This window comes from Borostomias antarcticus (genome assembly GCF_949987555.1).
Source record: "Borostomias antarcticus genome assembly, chromosome: 8".
Taxonomy (NCBI): Eukaryota; Metazoa; Chordata; class Actinopteri; order Stomiiformes; family Stomiidae; genus Borostomias; species Borostomias antarcticus.
Window position 1 is genome coordinate 25,985,960 of NC_140241.1, and position 24,029 is coordinate 26,009,988.

Here is a 24,029-nt window from a genome sequence, read left to right on the forward strand (position 1 = left end):
ACGTACATCGAGAAACAACTAACACACATTCATGGCGACTTAACAGCATACAGTATGAGAAAGTGTAAAATGACCCCCAACCAGGCTTTGTGGTGTCCTCTGGGAGCTTCTGGAAGCTCTTTCTTCCAGCTTAAATCGGAAGCTGCTAAATGTAGCCTGCTGCTTCTCTGTGATCAGATGACTTCGGCATTACAGAGCCAAGACAACACACCGTTTATGGGATTGTTCCCCTGCCAGCTGCTGGCTGGACTGGCCATGGGGAAGAAGAAAGGAGAGAAGAGAGGATGGGGAGAGGAGGAGAGGAGATGAGAGGAGGGGAGGGGAGGGGAGGAGAGGACAGGAGTGAAGAGGACGGGAGACGAGAGGACAGACGAGGAGGAGAGGAAAGGACAGGAGAAGAGGAGAACTGAGGAGGAGAGGGAAAGATAGGAGGGAAGAGGACAGGAGAGGAGTGAAGAGGATAGGAGGAGAAGAGAGGAGAGGAGGGAAGAGGAGAGGAGAAGAGGCAAAGAGGAGAGAAGGAAGGCCAATTTTGACTCTGTTGCTTCTCCAACAGACTGACATCCAATTCCGGCAGGCTTTTCCTACTGAGCCTTTGATAATAGGAAGCTTTAAGTCCTACCAAACAGTAGCTCCTGTAGGTGGGCCAGAGGGATCTCCTATCTATTTGAGATAAGAGCCGGGAAGAAATGACTTTCGAATAACCTCTGTATGACCTCAGGGCCAAGAGGCAGGCCCAATCTCACACTGGAACTACAAGCTATGGATATTACAGGACATGCCACACACACGGGAATGCATGTACAGTACACACAGACACACACTATTTACTTACTAGGTAGAAAGGCCAGATGGGGTGTCTGATCAAAGGGAATAATCAAACACGCCCAATCCTGCCTGAAATACAGCCATCCTTATTTGCTTGTACAACATAAGCTCATTTGCAATACCCAGTGGTGAGTTACCGCAAAACGCTTTGTATATTCCTCCCTCTCTCCCTCCCTTCCTTTCTCTTCCCCTCTGTCCCTCTGTTCCCTAGCCTCCTCCATCAACCCCCCCCCCTCCCACACCCTCCCACTGTTTCACCTGGAGCTCTGTAGAATCCCAGGTCATCTTCGGCCAGGGGCAGCAGGTAGACCTCTCCTTCTTTCCAGAGCAGAGGGTGCTCCTGTCCCTGGGAGAACTCTCCCATCCAGTCGTCCTGGTCTGGGCAGAATGGGGCACGGGGGGCACATTATTGGCAACCGATACTGAAGCAGGTTCTCAATCTACTGTTACAGTTACTGCTTGGAAACTAATTAAAATCGCCACAGTGCATAACCACAGACTTAAAGGGATAATTCACACAAGGACATTTAGAAAATCTGACGGTGCTGTTATTTGGTTGAAGTATCCCTTTAATGATATTAGTCAGCCATAGCAGAGGCTTGATTGGCTGAATACCTTCAACAAAGTCTGATGTGATGTTGACAGCTGTGTGCTGGCTGGACGAGGTGCAGGCCACCGAGTGTCCGAAGCAGAAACACGGCTGACAGCCAGATGGGTTGCCCTGCTGCAGATTGAAGAAGCCCGGCTTGCACCTGTATGCACACACGTGCACACGCACACACACACACACACACACACACACACACACACACACACACACACACACACACACACACACACACACACACACACACATGCAAACAAGCACAGATGCACATAATTGTCCCCATATCCTTCCTCGCTAAGCCCCTGCAGTACCATGCTTGTTCTGGCTTGATCTTCGTATTGCATGGTGGGTAGCCAGGGCAGGAGAACGGCCAGGCAGTCGGGGAGGATGAGAGCGTGTGCCAACTGAGCATGTGTCACTGTCTGGTGTTGAGGCGCGGGCCGGAGCAGGGCCAAACGCCTCCAGCTGCCAGCTAGCTCCTTCTGATCCAACCTCCAAACTCAAAACGCTGACGTAAGCAACCCCCCCTGCTGGTTAAAAGCGGCTTCTCTGCGGTCAGGAGGGCGCAGGAGGGGCTAGCAGAGTAACGAGGCATGGAGCACATCATACACGAACATGTTAACAAACACAACACTGAACTGTTGAGCTCAGGGACCTCTGGGCTGTGTGCTTGTTCCGGCTAATATCGCACTATGATATGGGGTCCTCTGGGCTGTGTGTGTGTGTGTGTGTGTGTGTGTGTGTGTGTGTGTGTGTGTGTGAGAGAGAGAGTGTGTGTGTGTGGTGTGTGTGTGTGGGGGGGGGGGGGTCACACTGTCAAAGTGTTTTGTCTGTCTGATGCAGATGGTAAGGGATACGTGATTGAAGAGCCAGGATGATAAGGGAATATGCTAATGATTGATGTTCAACTCTCCTTTAACTTACTTTCTGACTGGAAAGGTCCCAAATTGCATTTATATCATCTTAACTGATGGCTGCTATGCGTTTATATGCATATTGAACTGCATATCCCCAGAAGAGTGTTGTAATAAAAGTTCCATTAAGCAGCAGTCCCAGTAGCCCCAGAGCAGTATGGAACAGTTCTAACATCATAATTAGTGGACCATAATGCCCTGCTGTACAAGACAATGCTTTAGGGCCGTCACCATGGTAACCAGAGGGCTTATGTCGCCATGGCGATGTAGTGTAGCAGCATCACAGGTCACCTGTCACATGCGTGACCTTCAGCTCCATCCCGGCAGCGACACGCACCGTCCTGCTCCGAGCACACGCCAACACTGCCCCGGGGGTCACACTCACAGGACCTGTGGAGCAGCAAAGGTCAAAGGTCAAACAGCCTGTATGTGTTGACATCATGGAACACTTATGGGAGACATGAGTTAGTAAGCCCTGACTGGAGAAACTACCTTCCTCCCTCTTAAGAGAGGAGAGAGTCTGGGCTGGTGTTCAGTGGAGTGTTGGGCTTGTTGTTTGAGTTTATTGTTACAGACTGTACACGCTGTCCAAGTGTTTAGCAAAGCTTTAACACGTGTACTGTATTTGTGTCTGAATCTGTGAAAGGCCAGCAACAGGTAACGAGATTTGCCTGTTAACACCACGCACGTACGCATGCATGCACATAGGCATGCACACACACACGCACAGGCACGCACGCACGCACGCACACACACACACACACACACACACACACACACACACACACACACACACACACACACACACACAGAGCAGTAGTGGAGCTGCCCCAACCATGTAGGCTACAGTTTTCTGTCAATCACAAACTTTGTTCAATCACAATGTGTTTGATCACCTCTCCAGTGATTGATTGTTTTCCTTGAGAACGGTAACATAGAATCAATTATATAACAAGGTTGCTATTAAGAATAATTAAATTATCCTCCAGGCAGGCTTTACTGTGTTCTGCTCCACTGGGCTGGTTAATTCACACTTCGCTTCAGCTCAGCACACTCTTGGAGTTGAGGAAGAAGGGATAGGTTGGAAGGAGAGAGGGAGAGGAGAGTGGGAGGGGAGAGAGGGAAGAGAGAGGGAGAGGAGAGAGGGAGGAGGGAGAGAGGGAGAGGAGAGCGGGAGAGAGGAGGGAGAGAGAGAGGGGAGAGAGGGAGGAGGGAGAGGAGAGCGGGAGAGAGGAGGGAGAGTGGGAGGGGAGAGAGGGAAGAGAGAGGGAGAGGAGAGAGGAGAGAGGGAGAGGAGAGAGGAGAGAGGAGAGAGGGAGAGGAGAGCGGGAGAGAGGAGGAAGAGGGGGAGGGGAGAGAGGAGGATGAGGGAAAGGAGAGATGGAGAGGAGAGAAACCTGGGAAAAACAAGATGTGTTTTTGTACTGCAGCTCTACGTGTGAGGGAGTGTGTGTTGCGTCATCCACAACATGCTGAACCATACAAGGTATGCACGAATTGTTGAATGTTGTGTCGTTCAGGGGATTTTTCAATGGTACGTGTGTGAGAGGGCTGTGGGGGGGATAGCTCTCCCTATCCCCTGAATGACTCAGCTGAATGATGCTGTGATAGCACACACCACATTCACATATCATATCACACACACTATATACACACACTCACATACATATTACACTTTGCACACTCACTGTATATTCACTGACCGCACTACATTTTGTTTTTGTTTTTTTAATCTTCTTTTGCATTTGTATTCCTGTCTCTTCCCTGCACCCTGTCCAATGTTTCATGTATCCATGTTATACACCATGCCCAAAGCAAATTCCTAGTATGTTGAAAAACTACATGGCAATAAAACAAAGTCTGATATGATAAAACAAATTCAGATATGACTATTCTCCACACCTTGACTATCTATCCAGCAGTATGAAGTATTAGTTATACCAGTAGAATGGGTATTATTGTGATAGTACTAACAGAATAAGTACAATTAACACACTAACTGACAGAGTAGGCTAGGCTACCTCAAGCAGCCACAGCTAGTGTCCACATTAGCGGCTAGCAGCAGCAGCAGCAGCAGCATGGGTCCCAGTCTTGGTGGTGGTCATGCTAGTGTAGGTAGGCCCACCTGTAGTTCTAATGGCTCTTATGAAGCCTCGTCATTACCAAGCAGCTCAGATCAGCTTGCTACTCTTGCACTTTGGCTTTAGCACTAGATTATACTCTTACTCACTTAGAAAGGAGATGCACTTTTGAGTTCTGGCGAGTAGTAGTACACTGACGAGGGATGCACCGAGATCATTACTGTATCTGTATCTGTATTCGGATAGAAACCGGACGTGGGCATGGTTTATACCAAACGTTGCATTAAATCGTATTTTCTAACCTAATATTCAAATATTTTTTAGCCTTCCAAGCATCAAATTGATTGATTTATATCGGCATATTTCCACATCCTCCTATTCAGACTCTGACTGGAAAGGACAGCGTGTCATAATTTAAGCCCCAAACCTTTTTCAACTGAAAAAAAAGAAGAACCCAAGCCCACTGCCCTGGCGCTACAGCGCTAAAGAGTTAAGCCAACTTTTTTGGACAGCCATTGTGTGTACACTAGGCTACACAATACTTTCATTAGATTTTGGACTACACCCCACAATGGCAGACATGCTAGTCTACAAAATGGTGAGATCACCTCACCACTCTATGGATGAAATAAACACATATGCTAGCCTATAATACAAACTACAGATTCTAAGACGCTAACTACAGATTCTAACTGTGACTCCAGAGGCAAGTGAGATTATGAGTTCTCAATTCGGGCACATTCCTAATACTGACTCCCTACATGAAATGCAATTGTAAGTCGCTTTGGATGTGTCTGCTAAATGACTTTAGAAATTTAATGTAATCTAATGTAATGTAAATCATGTCTAGCAGCAGGAAGGCTGGCTGGGTCAGAGAGAGCTTGGATGTGCTTTTAATGACTATAGCTAACTACACTGCACACATTAGTATTAGGCATTAGCATTAGTCACAGTTTCTGTAACAGGATGGAAAAGATCAATGCGTTCCATTAATGGATGTCTCCGGAGAATGCGTCACTTCTTCTGGCCAGAAAAGATCCCCAATGACAACCTGTTCAAAAACACAAACTGTTGCAACGTGGTGCTGGAAATTAAACAATGCTGGCTCCAATGGCTAGGACATGTGAACCGACAAGGATTGTATTCCTAAAGTAGCCTTGAGACGGACTCCACCTTGAAAGAGGAAACAAGGGAGGCCAAAAAAGAACCTGGCGGAGAACCGTGAGAATGAAGAGGATTTAGTAAGTATAGTACACTAGCTGCAGCAAGCAGCATGTCTATGGAGGGTTTGATTTCAACCTCATACAGTGGTTCTGATCAATAATTTACTGATCATTTATGATTGCTTGCAAACGTTATCCAGTAGTAGTTATTCAGTCATTTACGGTTGCTTTATGAATAGTTATTAAAGGATTAGTCTCAACGCCAGACCCATGAGAGCTCTTACGCTACGTAAGCTACGCTAACTACATTACTGCATGCTGCAGATCTGCACTTCATGCTAAAAACTTGTTTTAGAATCCTGGCAAGTGATTGGCACCCCCGAAATCCTGGGGGTACCAGTCAGTAACGACTTTCGCGATCAGGCGCTCCAACCCATTTTCCAAAGCACGCATCTTTTTTTCAAACTGCTCTCTCATTGTTGCTACGACTTGTCACTCTTTCAATTTTGACCACTAGACCCGCCCTCAGAACACAAACTGGGACATGGCAGTGGCACAGACTTAGAATTATGTAGCATGCGGAGCTCAGCGATTCAATGTAATATTTGAGTCTGGAGAGAGACTAATAAAGGATAGCTATTATAAAGTGTTACTGAGTTAGAATGCAGGAAGAATGAGTGCAATAATGCAGAATGCAGGACAAGATTTCTATCTTGCTAATTCAAAGGTGAAGATATTTTAAGTTCCCTGGGTATCATTATTGTGTTTTCTCACTTCCAGCTCAGAAAAAAGCATATATTTCTTATTACCAAATGTGTGTGAGTGAGTTTGTGTGTGCGTGTTTGTGTGTTTTGTTTACCTGCAGCCACCCGGGCCGAGGGAGTGGAAGCCAGGCTGACAGACGTCACACTTCTCCCCCGTCACACCAGTTTTGCACGTACACCTTCCCTCCGCATCACACTGCAGACTCACTGAACCTGGGAGGAGGGGGAGAATGATTGACATTTAGTAGAGGGAGAGAGAGATAAAGAATAAACGAATAAAGGTTCAAGGTAAAGCAAGGGTGAGGGAAAGCCGAAAGAAAGGGTGAGGAGAGGAGGAGAGGCAGGGAGGAAGAAGAGAAGAGTATACTTTGCAAGATATACAGTACATCAATTCAGCGAGCAGCTCGTTTGGACACAAACGATCAGACAGACTCAGCCCATCCTCGACCATGTGACAGATTGACAGACCTGGAGGCAAAATAGCCTAGTAAGTACTGTATCTAGACATTAGAGGGAGACAGGCAGGAGTCTGGAAGCTTTGATCAATAATGGAGTCCAACAGCTGTGTACAGTGAACCTCTTAACCCCCCTCCCCCCCACCACCACCACCATCATTAGCATGTCGTTATTGAATGAAAGGTTAAAAAATAAATTCTCAGCTACTGTTATAATCGTGGCTCTCCAGAACATCCAGGAGCTATGCAGAACGCCCATACTATTCAGAATTCATCTGATCTATGTTGTGAATATAAGATTTGCATATTTGCTTATAAGGGTTACTGTTAACATAACAGACGGTTCCTGCAAATATGAAATGTCTGACTGCACGCACCTTTACCGAAAGGTTCAGTGTAACATGACACATTATGTAACTTATTAATTTGTAGCCTTGTGTAATTTCATACAGGACATGGGTCAGGTGCCTAGGCTGTAATCAGCTGACAGCCTGCTGAACAATCAGCATTTCAATCATTCAATCATGTATTATCCAGCCACAGCCCATTCTCACAGCAAGGCTGTTTATTTAAATGACTTCCTGGTAGCCGACACTGCTCTCTGCTCTAATATGCTGCATACTTACCTTGCTGGTAAGCTTGCCTCCACCTGCCCATCCTACACCCTTCTGCTTTGTTGCACTAGTCTGGCTGGTCTGTGTATGTTTTTGTATGTATTGCGTTGTGGTGTGCTTGTGCAACCTGGAAGAAAGCTAAGCTAACTATGGTAGCTAGCTTGCCGTGCCAGTGGGCTATATCTCCTCCTACCGAAGATACGGAGGTTGCAGTCAGCCAGCAGGCGAGGGATTTATCGTGAGAAGCGTCCCTATCTCTGGTGCAAGTTGCGCTCTCACTCCCCGTTTCTACGGTTGAGTCAACGGCTTCCCCTGTCGGAATATCGTCGCTATATCCTTCGACAAGCTTATGCCGTTTCACCCCTGTTTGTTACTTGGTCACGACGGTGTTTGTTTTTCCCTCATCACCTGTTTCTGGGAAGGTTGCCACCACTATTAGCATTACAGCTTCTGAGCGCTCACAAACTTCCTTGGTCAAGGCCTCCCCGTTTGATGTCGGAACGCGTCGGAACGCAGCAGAGTTCAGACTGATGGATCGGGGAATGTTGCCTCCGCTGTCTCGCTAGTGATTGCGCCTATCCAGGATTAATTGTTATCATGCCCGCTGACTGCAAGACTTTGGGCCACAACCTGGATATCTCTGTGCAAGGTCTGTTCATGGCTCTTGTATGAAATGGACAGTCCCGCTTTGTCCGGCTCAGAGGCTTTTGACCAGGCGGGGACTTCCAGGGATTCTCAGAATTTTCCGGAGCCTTTTTGGAAGTGGCCCACCTTGGAGTATTTCCGCTGTCCGGTGGCGGTCGGGGCCACACAGGAATATGGCCAGTTCTTTGCCCGTATGCTGAGGTCACTCGCACGGCCCCTCTCAGACCACTACTCCACCTGGTTAGCGACATGTTCCCCATCCAAGTGGCTGATAAGTGTTCTGAGGGAAGGGCTACCATTCAATTTCTCTGTCCTCCACCTCCCTTTAAAGGTATCGTGGAGACATTGAGGTCATCCCTTGTTCAAGCCTCGGCTCTCATGAAAGAGATCTCACATTTTTTGGAGAAAAGGGCAGTGACGGTGGTTCCGTCAGAGCAGAGGAATGGGGGATATTATTCCCGTTACTTCTTCGTGCCCAAGGAGACGGGCGGTGTATGGCCCATTTCGGACCTGAGCCTCTTCAACAAGGCAGTGTCCATTGTCCAAAATGAAGTTCTGCATGCTGACAGTGCGAAAGCAACTGAAGATGTTTCTACCAGGTGACTTCTGCACTAGCATAGACCTGAAGGACACATACTTTTTATGTACCAATCGTGCCACCGTACTGCCGGTTCCTGAGGTTTGCTTTTTGGTGCATGGCTTACGAGTATACCAAACTCCCGTTCAAGTATGCCCTAGCCCCGAGGTCCTTCACGAAGTGCATGGATGCAACTCTCAAGCCGCTTCGTCAGGAGGGCAAGTAGTACTAGCCTACATCGGCGACCTGTTGGTTCTGGCGTCCACGGTGCATCTGGGAATGGAGCACACCTCCAGGCTAATGAGCCACCTCACGCGCTTGGGGTTTGGTATCAACTGGGAGACTCGCCCGTCAGGTGAACTACAGGTCTCAACCTGGACACGGCGGCCATGTCAGTGTCTTTTTGCCAAGAAGGGAAGCCCTGGAGCTGTCTCTCTGCAGGCTCCGCCCTTTGGCGACAGTCTCAGCCTGTCATCACTGGCTTTGGAGCTGCGCACTTCCTTTCCTCCACCACATGCGAGCGGCAAAGAAGCTTGTTTGCCCCGGCTGTGCCCAGTGCGTACTTTGGCACAGTACGTCAAGCGCACAGCCACGGTCAGGTCCACTTCCCATCTCCCAATGGTTGTGCGAGGGAATCACCTGTGCCTATGAGGCTGCGGGTCGCCCTTTTCCAGGGGCTGTCAGACGCACTCCATGAGGGCCGTAGCTACCTCAGCAGGCCTATAATCAGGAGTATAGTGGTGGCAGATATTTGCGCGGCGGCTGCTTGAGCGTCACCATCGCCTTTTATCCACTCTTACCTTTTGGATATGCCCCACGCCTCTTTCACTTCGTCTGAGCTGGGCACGGCGGATTTTGGGCAGGTGGTAGGACGCTTCAGAACCGTCCTCCTGGTGCAACGATTCTATGGGTCGAGTCCTTGTCACGTTGGTTTTACTGTGCATAATCGCTCCTACCTGGACTCCCCGCATGTACTTTACCGCCCGCTTTTTGATTAAAGGCAGCAAGTGGGCAGGATACCGAGTATATACAACCCTTGAGTGTGCTTGCTGTACTTTGGGTCTTGGCCCTGGACCAGGCTGACCTACTTGACGAGGTAGGTTCAGCAAAAGTATATTGTGCGGTTCGCTCCACTCCGCCCTGCCCTGTGGGGCAGAGCTCGATGGTTACCTCATCGATCTGGTAACCCCAGTTCTAGGAGCAAAGCCCCACAGGGATGGTACCCTTTGCTGAACCTGTGGCCTCGCTGAAAGATTGTCTTTTTGGAGCCGATATGCTGCTACGCAGGGTATTTATGCAGGCTTTGGCAGGCAAAGTGCAATTTCAGGCAATGAACACAAAACTCCAGAGGTCCAGTAGTTTCACAGAGCTGGGCTGTGTGCATCTGAGCCATTCACAGAGTTTTCTTACTTCACAAGCGGGAGCTTCTGTCCGCGTGCCTCAATGTCAATCACGGAAGTAGAGAGAGTTGCTCTGCGCCGCTGTCTGACTCAACCTCACATACTCCCGATCTAACGGCATGTCTAACATTTTCACAGTTGGAAAACATATACCTCACCCAAACGTTGTCTCTGATCTATACAAAATGAAACTACCAAAATGTGGGTATCTGATCTATGTTTTCAATATAATGACTATAACTACAGTAATGATAATTGTACCCACAATGCACACATGAATGCACGCACCAACGTACAGGGGTCAAATTAATATTCTCCCCTTCAATTTCATTGGGTGGGGGGCAATGTTGATTAATTGATCACTATAAGTGACTGTTTGATTTATGGTCCATGAAAAGGTTGATCGAACAGACGGATTTCTTGGATGGTAAAAATAATGAGATTATCACATAGGGATGAAGTTCAGGATATTTAAGTTTAGGCTTTAAAATTTGGTGATGGTGCTGATGATGATTGATGAAGACGATCATTATGACGATACAAAGAGTGTGTGGTAGTTGTACCTAGAGGGTTACAGTTGCAGGCTCTGCAGGGTTCCTGAGAGGCCTTCCTGTGGTGGTGCTCTCTGCAGCGCTCACAGTGGGCTCCATCCGTCTTGTCCCTGCAGCCTACACAGCGCCCCCCACTGCCTGTGCTCCGGTACTGCTCCGCATTATAAACACACTCATCCGCTCTCCCGCTGCAGTTACACTCTGGGGGAATGAGAGGGAGAGAGAAAGAGAGAGAGGAGAACAGAGAGAGGGGTAGAGACACACAGCAAGGGGAGAGAGGGAGAGCAGGAGATTAATACGAGATTCTGTTTTTGGGATTGGATCTTCATTTAGAGTGCTAATCGCATTTCACACAGGTCAAATGGGAGGAGCCCTTTTTGTTGTCAGGGGAAACATGGATAACACTAATACATGTTTACACCAGAGCTAACCACTCAGGCGATAACTCCCAATCAGAGCACTCGGTCTTCCAGAGCCACATAGCTTCTCCACTAGATTTGATGACGACCCAAGGGATGGATAACTGAAACTGCCCATTTTACGGCCAATCAAACGCTCTGTTACAGTAAGTTGAAAATATGCAGACAGCGAAGGGAGATTCTCAGATACAGCCCATGCTGCTTGTCTCTCACTGCAGAGAAAACTGATACACTGTTAGAGACTTTGGATTTACTAATAATTATTTTAAAAATAAAATAATTAAGTTACTTTCTACATTGAAAAACATGTCAATTAAGATTCCAAGGATTCCATTAAAAGAGCTTCTCATTGAAGAAGAAGAATTCTGAATTTGTCATACAGCATGCTAGTACACACAACACACGTGTGGTAATGTGCGACATAGGGAGCACACACACACACACACACACACACACACACACACACACATACACACACACACACACACACACACACACACACATATCAGGGTTGCAGATGTAATGCTTCCTCTGCTCTTAACCTATCCCATCGTCCTTCCCCCATGGGCAGTCACCCGGGACAATGGGCCGGCCTGGGGACCAATCCAAGAGCTCCCGCCCATCTTCGTCAGGGACGGACAGCGTCAGCGATCTGTTCTCCTGCGTGTTTTTTGTATTGGGTTCTTTATGGGGGAAACAGCATGGGGAGAACATGCAAACTCCACACAGAAAGGCCCGGGAGATACCCCACCAAGGAGGATCTACAGTATGGCCAAGGAGCTGGATTGGCGGATGAATGGCGGAGTTCGTCTAAGTAGGGATGGGCCAGCCCTTTCAATGTTTTGCAAACAAATAAAAGAAGCTTAAAATTAACTCTAAAACTGACAGGAAGCCAGTGAAGCGAGGCCAGGATGGGGGTGATGTGGTCTCTCTTTTTGATGCCAGTAAGGAGGCGAGCAGCGGCATTCTGAACAAGCTGTAGGCGCCTGAGTGTAGAATGGTTTAAGCCCACATATAGGGAGTTGCAATAATCAAGCCTGGAGGTAATGAATGTATCGATTACCCTCTCGAGGTCAGCTGGGGAAATGTAGGGCTTGGACTTGGCTAGCAGTCTTAGCTGGAAGAAGCAGGATTTGTACAATAAAAAGAGTAATGGGCCTAGAATCGAGCCTTGGGGAACCCCACAGGTAAGGGAGGCTGCAGCAGATGAGAATTCCCCTAACTGAACTGAGAGGCTCCGGTCTCACAGGTAGGACTTTAATCAATTTAGGGCAGAGCCGGTGATGCCGATGTGCTGTTCGAGCCGAGCGAGTAAAATCCTATGGTCTACCGTGTCAAAGGCAGCTGTCAGGTCAAGAAGCACCAGCACAGCAGGGCTGCCTGAATCTGTAGCTAAAAGTAGATCGTTAAAAACTCGCAGGAGGGCGGTTTCGGTACTATGGTTAGGTTTGAAGACCGACTGAAATTTCTCATGGATACCATGGTTAACTAAAAAGGACTGCAGCTGGTTGTAAACAACTCACTCCAAGACCTTGGAGAGGAAAGGTAGCTGAGAGATGGGCCTAAAATTGGAGAGAGTAGCAGAATTTAGATTTTTCTTTTTGATCAGAGGCTTCAGGAAATCAAGATTGTGAGCTTGGAACTACCGTATAGGCCTAATATAACAGTAAATATTCTGAAATGTATCCATTTTTAAATCAGCGGTGGATATTGGATAAGAAATTACTCAAGAGGCCTATTGATACTGCAATACATTTTGTGCACCGTAATGAGAAAGGGACATTTCTGTCTAGCTTACACATGGTGAACTCTGTCCCACATTATTGGAGATCACTGTCCGAGTCTGTTTTCCTCTTCAGTAATGTTAAAGTCTACCTTAACGGCGGGGTTGGAAACATTCAACAAATAAACAAGTTGTAAAATGCTTTGAGGCCAATGTCTCTAGCTTGCCATGACTGGCCTTTTCTGTAAATCTCCAGCTTCTTCTATCGGCTTCTCCTGTGCCTCAGGCGGTGCATGTGCTAGGGTTGCTAAAGTTTCGAGGCTAATTGGTTCTGGTTCCTCAACTACAGAGATGATTAGCTTCTTACTCTCAGACAGTTTGGTCAATCCAAAATCTGTGAGTAGACCACTTGCTTGTTTTCTTTTTGACATAATTTCACTGCCTACAGGCTATAAAATTAATAACAAAACGGCGATCCGTTGACTGGCAATAATGACGATCCATTTGTTGACTATAATAACAATTTGGCGCACTGACTGAGGGGAGTTTTGTTTATTTATTTGTATCTTGAGAGAAGCTTATGACATTGCGTGCGCCGCTTCAGTGTTTGTGAATTAGCGATGAAACACCCTCTAGGCTCGTGCATGAATCATTCATCAATAGCTAATTTTACACATGATCCTTGGTGAAGATACAGAAAAATAAAAATGCATTGGCAAAAAAAGCAGATTGTCAAAAGTATTGGTAATTATTATTTTAGAGACCCTCCCCCAAAAAATTATTCACAAATGTTTTTTTTCCAGGGGACCTCATGCCAAGCCCCTAGTAGCTCCCCCCGTAGTTCACGCTATGGTCATAGTTCCCTCTACCTTCTGTATTGGTGTTCTGTTTGGTACCGTTCACATTCTGTGTCTTGGGTGAGTGTCTACACCTGTGCCTGGTCTTGTCTTCACACCTGCACCTCATTCCTTGATTGTTCTCCCTGTGTATTTAAGCCCTTGTGTGTTCCTTGTCGGTCCAATGTCAGTGTTAGTGCGTTTCTCCCTTGTGTTCTTCTTATTTTGACTTGAAGATTAAAACACCGAACTTGCTTTGCCTGCCTGCCGTTCTGCATTTTGGGTCCAGCCTTCTCCACCCTCAAACCCGACACACAAACTGTTCCCGTGACCACGGTAGTCGATCATCAACAGGTGACAGCTCTCACCCGCAGACCTACAGCAGGGTTAGCGCTGCTGAGGGCCAATCAGACACAGCTATGTGCAGCATGTAAAGCAATTGTTAGTCACAGTGGCATGACTCATGCTATATCATCATGTGTGATAATGTACAGCATGTTGGAACTTTGTAGTGGATAGCCTGTAATAAGATTTGATCATGTTCACTCATACCCTCCACACACACACACACACACACACACACCCAGGCAGGAGGCCTGTTGTTTTAAGTTGTGCTCATCACAGTAGGGAGTGAATCGTTGGCTACATCAGATAGAAAATTAATTGCTTAACACTAGCAACAAGGCAGAAATATATAGCCTGGATGTGTGTGTCTGTGCATGCGTGCGTGTGTGTGTGTATCTGTGCATTGTTAAACATCAACATAATCTCGGCTGAGAAAAAAACCCATCAACATCTCTTCCCTATTACCAAATGTGTGTGTCAACAAGCTATGGCATATGGTGCTAGCTCCAGACGGCTGAGCTGCAGCTGGGGATGCCTGGCATGAATGGGCTTCAGCAAAACTGAGGGAGAGGAGGAGGGGGGAAGGGAGCTGGGGGTGGGGGGGGGTCGATGTTGTTTTTTGAGGGTTATTATACACCCAGCGTTTAATTTTCATTCCTTTTTTACACTCTTTGGATTTCTTTTAATATGAAGCTTGTTTCATTGAATTTTTTTTTTTCCTGTACCGCACATTCTTTCCATACAGTGTAGCAGTCTGTTTAAGAAGCCATCTGTTTGGTTGTGAACGCTGCTGTAATTAAAACAAGCTTGTTGCTTAATAGAATTCAACATAAAAAACAATTAACAAGCTCCTTTACGGTTGTGTCCCTACAGTTCTATTAGGCCAATTACAAGCTCTCCTTGTCGGCGCCGTTTTAAAGAACCTTTTATTTTCAGCGCACAGCCAGAGCCAAAGCCAGAGCTCGCTGGTGTTCACACTCAGGTTCACCCCAATTAATGGGCACGCACTTGCACACATGCGCAGACCTTAACACACGCACATGCACTCACGCATGCGCTCACACACACACACACACACGCACACACATCGCCCTGCCGTCTCTCGAAGTGACATCTCAACTGTGTTTCCTAAATACATCTCCTCGCAAATCTCAGGCAAACTCACTCCCTCTCGCTGCGTGTATTTCCTGTCGGAGACGGCTCAGTCATCGGTGAGTCATGGCAACGGACACTTTACTTACTCTGGCACTCGTTGGCGGAGTCTGCGGTGGCCCTGGCCCAGGGCCTGTCCTGGTAGAAAGGCTGGCACGCCTGGCAGTCCGCCCCGACGGTGTGGTGCTGGCAGCTACACACCAGGGAGCCCTCCTCCCCTGCCACACATTCACTCGCATGGCCGTTACACTTGCACCTGGGAGAAACAAAGATGGACGGGTGTGTTGGGGAACAAACACACACACACACACCACAAGGGAATGAACAGAGCGAGGGCAGAAGCCAGGGAAAATGAGAAGGTATTACCACTGTGAGGACCTTCCATTACCTGTCAGACAGGCAGATACGCAGGCTGTGAGGCCGGGCATGGTATGTGTGTTCCTGTGCGAGAATACGCAAACATGTCCCACAACATAAACAACCACGCCAAACTGTGTGTGTGTGTTCCTGTGCAAGTATGTAGCCTACTCTTCCATTCCATAAACAACCATGCCAAACATTGTGTTCCTGGTTAAGATTCCTATCTTCAGCGCAGTGCCGTGTCTGACTTGGCCTGTCTCTGTCTGTTTGTGTCTCGTGTGTCTACAGTACAGTATGTCTCTTGTTTGTTTGGCTGTGATGGGGAGAGAGGGAGAGACCTGTCAGACGGAGACAGGCAGACTCAAAATTAGCCTTCTGTCCCAGATCCAGACACTCTGTTTGCGGCTCTGTCTCACACACACTCGCACACACACGCACGCGCGGGCACACACACACACACACCAGATGTCGACAGAGTGTTAATGCTAAGAGGAATCAGGCCCGGTTCAGTGTGGCTTATGTGCGTGGATGGCTTGTTTCTGTTCAGGACTGGTAGGACGGAAGCTAGTCAAGTCAAGTATGATCTTTAGAAATGTATTTCCCCACTTGCTCCAGCTCCAGCACGCATGTGCAGAGCACAGCGCGCAGACCGGCTTGCTGGAGCAAGTGGGGAAAGACGTTTCTAAAGATCATATTACAGAGGCAACAGACCACGGATGTGAAAACCACAACAAGTCCTCGCTCTATGGAAGCACAACTAGCGATTCATAAAAATAGATTGATGAAAACAACCATTCCGCAGAAAATACATTTTTTAGAAGCTGCATTCTCGGTGCCCCGTCCGCCGCCATTACATGGATATACGTGGCTCGCGCTGGATTTTAAATTTCTTCTACAGGCCTCCGAATTACACCAAAGTTATCTCGGTGAGTCAAACGTCTTATAATATGCCGTAAATAAGGTCCAGGTTGTCGAAAAAGAGCCTACCCCTTTAAGGTTTCCTTAAAATAAAATCTGTTGCACAAACACCTTTAAATATTCCCCTTATGGTTTCCTTAAGATGTCCCTCAAGTATTTAAGGTTTTCTACTTATCTCGGTCTAATACTTAAAGATATAATATGTTATATGTGGATTAAAATAAACATTTTTTCAAAAATAATACAGCCATAGGGCTTTGCAAAGGCTGCAGAGTAAAAGTATAGCTTTTCCATAAAAAATTATATTTTGTCTGAAATTATTACATTATGGAATTTTGACCGCCCGATAATGACACTCTGTTGATATCATACCACCCAATAGTAATACAGCGTTGGTACTGCGCGCTGGGTTGCCAGGTACTATTCTAGCTTCACCACTGTGAGATTAGCAGTAGCCAGCTAACGTTATACTTCCATGAATTAGCAGCATTATAGATGTTGGTTAGCATCAAGTGTGTGTGCGACTATAAAACGGCAGCTTTTCCGTCCACTTCCGCTCACTTTTTTCAGCTAAACGTTTGGTAAAATGGCAGAGTTTCGTCGTCCTGCTTCTCCGCCTGAGCCCCGGCGAACCATGCGATACGAATCTCAAAAGCTCAGTGACCGAAGAACGAGCAAAAGTCGGATAAATATCAGGCCAGCCTTGGACGGAGTTTATGGAGTTTCATGGGATAAAGTCGCATGGTGACATGGCTACTTTTCTACTAGACCGGTAAGCTAGCTAACTAGCTATCGTTATCTTTCATGGAATCTGCATAGCCAGACCTAACATTATGTCCACACTACAGCATCTAACGTAACTTATTACATGGCACTCTGAAATACTTGATTGTGATTACTGATTAGTGTAACGTTATGTTCCTTATCAGAAGATCTTATCACAGTATGACTGAAACAGTGCATTCTCTGGCATTTTGAAAACCAATACGTTGTGTTGTTGCAGTTCTTATCTTTAGACACTAGATGGGGGAAATAATCCACATCCAACATATTATACCTTTAAGGAGTGCCTTAAAGTCCGTTAAGGTGTTGCACAAAAGACCTTACCCCAACCTTAGCTAAGTCACATGGCTGCGTTTATGAGCATAAACGATGGAAATCGCTTCCCAAGAAGAGTGTTCCACGACAGGGAGAACCCACTAGACACTCTAGTGAGGAACAACTGATATTTCATTACAGATTTGATCGACAGTCCATTTTTGACTTGTCCGACCGCCAGGGCTTGGACCACCCAACCTTCCGAAGCTGTACACTTCCAGCCCCGTTGCAATTGATGATTGCGCTCCGATTTTATGCAACGTGATCTTTTCAGTCGGTCCTCGCAGACGTTATTCACATCCACCATTCTACTGTGTGCCGTGTGGTTCACCGGGTCTCAAACGCCCTTACCGGTCTGCTGGATGAGGTGGTCAAGTTCCCATCTAAACGGGAGGAGGATGCGGTAGCGGCACACTTTTTTTAATGTTGCCGGCTTCCCGAAAGTGTGCGGGGTGATAGACGGGACGCGCAGGACGTTCCAGTGTAGTGTTGTGACAGATAGCCGGTCAGGTGCAAGCAAACCAATGGTCACCATGGAAACTGCAATTTTACTGCTGTAAAATCTCTTTCCTTGTATGAAAATCCTTAACGGCTAATGCCGGGCTCAGACTACAGGATTTTTAGGCCGATTTATCCCCGATTCATCCCTCCCGACAATCGGAGGAGAAATCTGGTCTGGAACGTTGGTCGGGGCCGATAATCGGTCCAGATTATCTTGTAATGTGAGGGGTTTACAGATCTAATCTTATACCTCCCGATCGGCTCGCAGACCCATCGGGGCGGCCCCGATAATATCAAACATGTTTGATATTTAAGATTATTACATCCCGACTTTACAAGTGAGACGGCGAGACCAGTGGTTCGTTGCTCCCTCGGGCACGATAAGATCCTGTAGTGTGTGCTGATCCGTTATTTTCAAATCTTGCTGTGTGTGCTTGTTTGAGATGCGCAAGAAGAATATCTGTTAAGATTCTCCTTATGTGCGTGATGCAACCCGATTTCGAAATTGGTTAGGATTTTAAATATCCTGTAGTGTGAGCCCGGCATAAGGGAACCTTGTAAGGGATTATGTGCAACACCCTTAAGTAATTCCCTTAACTAAGGGGAAATTCACCCTTAAGGGTTATACTTAAGGGGAAAACTTAAGATGTTTTGTGCAACCAGCCCCAGATACCTAGAGAGTTATGGTGTGTCTGTGTGTGTGTGTGTGTGCGCACGCACGCACACATGTGTACGTGATTAAATGTCTGTCTTTCTCTTTGTCTCTCTGTCTCTGCCTGTCGCAGGTGTGGAGGGTGTGTAACCTAGCTTGTGCTACAGTATAACCTAGCACTCATATTGCACTTTTATCCAAAGCACTTTACAATGGCCTCACCCATTCACACACACATTCACACACCAATGGCAGCAGCTGACATGTAAGGTGCTAGCCGGCTCATCAACCTTGCTGTTAATCCATTTGTTTTAGACTGATTCGGTTGGTCTACCTAGCCAAATCCTCTTCCGTTCATCAGTATACACTGATACTGTGGGGCTAGCACTAAACAAACGGACTTCCGGGCTGCCAATTGCCCCAGGTGTGGTGACCTTGTCAGGTCATTGATTGTGGGCTGGTTTGATGGTGAGTGTTTATGATAGGTGTCACATCCTGTTTATTGAAAACACGAAGGCTTCATCTCAAACATTTAATCGTCATCCTCGTTCAGACGAGCCCCAGCTCCTCCTCGACACGTCTGCTCTCATTACTGTGAGAAATAAGCCCAGAACAGAGATGGACGGATGGAGGGAGGGGATGCAGGGGGACGGAGGAGGAATATTTTAGTCCAATCCATCCTGATGGAGAACTTGGCAGGCGGCAGGATGTTTTATTAGTTGTTCCATCTGTCATCCAGGACTCTGACTGCCTCTGAACTACTCTGTGTTCTCTCTTGGCTGTTTAGTGTGTAAACAGGAAAAAGGAAGTGGGGAAATATGCCCGGTCGGCCATATGTGTTGGATTAGCCGTAAAACAGATCATTATACCAAGCTGTGCTGTTTGGAGTGGAGGCTGTTTTAACAAACAGAGAGAAACAAAACAATAAATCAAAACATGAATAGCAAACAGGCTTTTTGTTTAGGTTTTCTGGGCTTAATATCGAGTTGCCTGTGTGGCCAGACGTCCTCTGGAAGAGACACAAGGTTTGAACTCTGAAGTGAAAAGTGAGAGAGTGAGAGGTCGTCTCTTTCTCTGGCATTTTGGGATAGGGCGTCCATGGCGATGTGGGGCTTTGACGGGCTAATGTGCCGGACGTCTGTTACCTGCCGCCCACGGAGAAATCAGAGATGGCATAGAAGTAGGAGCGCAGAACTTTGGAGTCCTTGAAGAACTCGTCTCCGAACGTGTTGAGCCTGTCCAGGGAGATCAGCAGGTCCGTGGCTGTCACCCAGTCCTTGAGGGAGAGAAGGACAGATGGGGGGGGGTGGTTAGAGGAGAGGAGATGGAGGGGTAGAGAGAGGCCACAGAGGTGGATGTGTGGCTGTCACCCAGTCTTTGCGGCAAAGAAGGACAGAGGTAGGGGGTTTAGAGGGGAGTTTATGGAGGGGTAGAGAGAGGCCAAAGGTGGATCTGTGGCTGTTACCCATGTCCCGAGGGAGAGAATGGGAGAGGGAGAGAGAAACGCTAGAGGAGAGGGGGTGGAGGGGTAGAGGCCAAAGGGAGGGGAGGATGAAGAAAAGGAGGAGGAGGAGGAGGGGGGGGGGTAGAGGCTGGGGGAAGATTGGAAGCCATCACCCACTCCTGGAGGGAGAGGAGAGAAAAACAGAGTGAGGAAAGAAGGATATAGGGAGGATCGAGGAAGACAGAGAGGGAGGCGAGGGGCAGAGGCCGGGGAGGGCACAGGGAGACGAGATGTGAGAAAAAGCTGTGAGACATGACAGGGAGAGATGGAGAGGCAGAGTAAGAGAAGAGGAGACAGAAGTTCAGAGAGGGGAGAGAGAGGGAGGGAATACAAAAATGAGATAATAAGCCAAGGTACTGAAGAGGGAGTGGAGGGGAGAGGGTTGGAGGTAAAGAAAGGGAGGCAGGGAATTAATGGCAGCATAGATTTGCAGCAGATGATGGACATGACAAATATTGTAAAGACCATACTGTGAAACCATCTCACTGACTGGAATATTGGTGATAAACTATAAAGAAGAAAAAAGCTTGCACACTGCATGGCTCCTTTTTCAATATTTATTGCACCACAAAAAGTGCTGGTGACATTTCGAGCTCACTGCTCTTCATCAAACTGATGAAGAGGAGTGAGCTCGAAACATCACCAGCACTTTTTGTGGTGCAATAAATATTGAAAAAGGAGCCATGCAGTGTGCAAGCTTTTTTCTTCTTTATAGTTTGTATACCTTTTAGCTCAGCACCTGCCCTACTCAGGCGTGGAGGTGCATGTTTGCATCTTTTTGGAATATTGGTGATGCCTGATAAAGATCTGGCAGGCCATAGGCAGTCTGCTCTCCCCTACCCAGTGACCAATCAATGGGAGGTCACACAGGGAGAAGCATGGTTCGTTTGGACTGTTTCCTGTCAAACTCACAGTAAAACCTGACAAAACCCTTTTAGCAAGGACGGATCCCTTGAAATAGGACCTTGAAAACCTTTAACTCTTTCTCTCCTCGCCATGGTCCTCCTCCCCCCCCCCCCTGGGGTAATAAATCCATGATAATAACATTCCTGAGGCCACATAGGTCCAACAGATACATACACAGTGAAACAAAGGAATATTAACTTTCTTTGTCTTGTTTCTTCAATAAAGTTCAATTACGTTCTCCCAACTATGTGATGCAACCACCATGAGAACAAGCCCTAGGAATAAAGTATGAGCATTGATGCATTTTATTTGTAACCAAGTGTTACTGGCTGTTGTAAATAACTGGTTCTTTACTGCTTAGTCAACCTAGCGATGTGTGGTATCAATCTGAATCTAAAATCATGCATCAGTTGATTATGCATGTTGGGAAATGTAACAATGTAATATGTTGAAACCATAACAGGGATATTTGATGATTCCAGACTCTTAAGAGAATTGTGGCTCCCCCATTCATAACCCGAAGGGAGTAGGGGTGACAGCCCACAGACCCCTCACTCTGACCAATTGGTGCTGTCTATGCAAACAGGAAACACCCCAGTCCCCGGCCCTTTTTAAGTGGGGACGGGAAAGATTCTCTTTCTAGTTTCTCAAGTTTCTCTCAAAGTTTCTCTCGGTAACCCAGGATCCAAGCTTGTGCCTGATTGATGAAAATCAATCTGTATCCATGGTATTGCTGAACCGCTATCTGCTAGCTAAGATCTCTGTAGTCGACACCAGGGTCTTAGGAATTTCCACAAACTCTTCAAACAATCCACCTCTGGCGTGAGCAGAGGTTTTAATGAGACATTCTACCAACAGTCTACCATCACTGTTTCAACAGGAGCGCAGGCAGGCGCTCTACACCCTGCATCAAAACCAAGCCACCATCAGTCAGGTGTCTCTTCTCTTCTTCGAGCCAGACAATGCCTCCAGACACATCGCTTTCCAATACACTATACCGTAAGGTTTTCATCCAGTGTTCTAGTGTGTGGTGTTGATGACAAGGATAGGCTGTGATAATCTATGACATTATTCTTTTCATTTCTGCTGTTTTTATATTGCCACATTTGTTTTTCCATCTATTATTGAATTGTGTTTTCATGTTATTTTGATTTGTTAATTGATTAGTATAACTTCAATAAATATTATTAAGCTTTGATCACGTCCTAGCGTCATCACATGATCTTTAGGTCACTTGATTAAGTCAAGCACTTCTCCTTCAGATTGAGATTGATCAATTACACTATTGATAATGGTTATCTGTTTCCCTGTACAGAACAGAGTGGTGCCCCATACGAGTTGATTTAATGTATTAAATACATATTCCTTCATATTTGTGATAACCGAGGTATAATCATAAATTATACCTAGTCATATTTCCATAGTTCTAACCCTTAGACTGTTACAAATTCATATGGGAGATGAAAGGATAACACTGGAGAAGGAAGCTGCTACAGAACCCAGCTCTGATATGATGCTAGATACTGTATCCCCATGTGTTGGTGGGAATGCACAGCACGGCATACAGAGGTGTGGACTGGTAAATGGACTCAGGCAAAGACCAGGGAGTGGAGGAGCTAAACAAGGGAGTTTTATATGTGTGTGTGTGTGTGTGTGTGTGTGTGTGTGTGTGTGTGTCAGCAACTATTGGCAACCTCTCTATCTGGAGAAGGAGATGTTTCATTTATCTTTGATCGTTGACTATTTCCATATGCTATTGCTTACACGTGTTAGAGTATCATCTTTTTTTTGACCTCTTCTACTCCTCTGTGTGTTAAGCATATGTGCATCCATTGTCTGGTTTAGCCACCATATTGTATAAACTTATTCTAAATAATTGGATCGGAAAAAAAGTTGTTTTTTTGTGGATCCAAATAAAACCATCTAAACTGTGTGTGTGTGTGTGTGAGGGGGTGGTGGGACAGTGTCAGAGAGAGGGAGGAAGAGAGAGAGAGAGCGATGCCTCAGACTAAAATGTGGTACGGGTCCATGGCCTCATTTCATACATAATAATGCTGTTTTACTGAAACAGTTAGCTCAGGCTCATACTGTACTGTACAGTATTACATGTAATTCAGTTAAGCCAGTTGATGAAGTCACCTAATGTACATGTAAGTGAATGACCACATCCAACCCAGTTCACAGCAATAGGCTGAAGAGTTTTCTCTGTCCTAAAGCCTGTTCAGTGTGATCTATCACTGCTTGTTCAAAGCAATAGCACAGCAGCAAAACTTTATATCCTATTAAGTTTTTAACAGATGCAGCTTAAGTGAAGCCGTTTCCTCTTTTAGTGTTTGAGTTGCTGCTATGTTAGGGAGGACACACAGGAAGGCCACCTGTGTGCGTGCGTGTGTGTGTGTGTGTGTCTGTCTGTGTGTGTGTATGTGTGTACATGTGTATGTGTTTGTGGTCAGACACTTTCCCACTCTCTGATTGGAGGAGGGTCATAGGGTCACAGCTCCTCATTGTTCCATCTGAGTGGAATGCAAGGCACATGTGTTCTAGATCAATGGGAACTAGCTGGGGTCAGGAACAGAGGGGGTGTGGGGTCTCGTTGACATCTGGAGGTCGTCCGGGTCAGACCAGGGCCAAACACACGAGAAAGCGCCAGAGAAACATAAGCTTGATATGGCCCGTGGTCTGACTGAACAAATATGTTCAGCATCAGTCCTTTCCATCCCTCCACCTCTCTCTCTCTCTCCCCCTCTGTCTCGCCTGCCTCTGTCTCGCTCCCTCTCTCTCGCTCCGGCTCCTTCTCTCTCTCTCACTCTCTCTCTCTCTCTCTCTCTCTCTCTCTCCTCAGGTATTCTGCATTGTAAAGCTGCCATATTATCCTACTGTACAAAAGTTGTAAAGCCAGGCCGGCAGGCTCCTGCTCTGGTCGCTGCTTATCGCCGTCGCCCCTGCCTGACGTGGTTCCACTCCTGTTAATGGGGTCTGGGCGTCACTGAGTGACCTCGCAGCCCTGGGGCTACCA

At 46.8% G+C, this 24,029-nt stretch overlaps 1 protein-coding gene across 1 annotated transcript in view; it reads right to left on the reverse strand.

The window, feature by feature from the left end:
* lamc3 (laminin, gamma 3) overlaps nt 1-24,029 on the reverse strand; it is a gene marked incomplete at both ends in the record, with an annotated part of 113,678 nt that overhangs the window by 64,500 nt on the left and 25,149 nt on the right. The window contains 7 exons of the mRNA XM_084442559.1: nt 1,087-1,206; nt 1,444-1,580; nt 2,641-2,739; nt 6,453-6,570; nt 10,612-10,800; nt 15,164-15,330; nt 19,749-19,879. Of these exons, the coding sequence (XP_084298685.1) occupies nt 1,087-1,206; nt 1,444-1,580; nt 2,641-2,739; nt 6,453-6,570; nt 10,612-10,800; nt 15,164-15,330; nt 19,749-19,879 (961 nt within the window). The remainder of the gene's footprint in view (nt 1-1,086; nt 1,207-1,443; nt 1,581-2,640; nt 2,740-6,452; nt 6,571-10,611; nt 10,801-15,163; nt 15,331-19,748; nt 19,880-24,029) is intronic.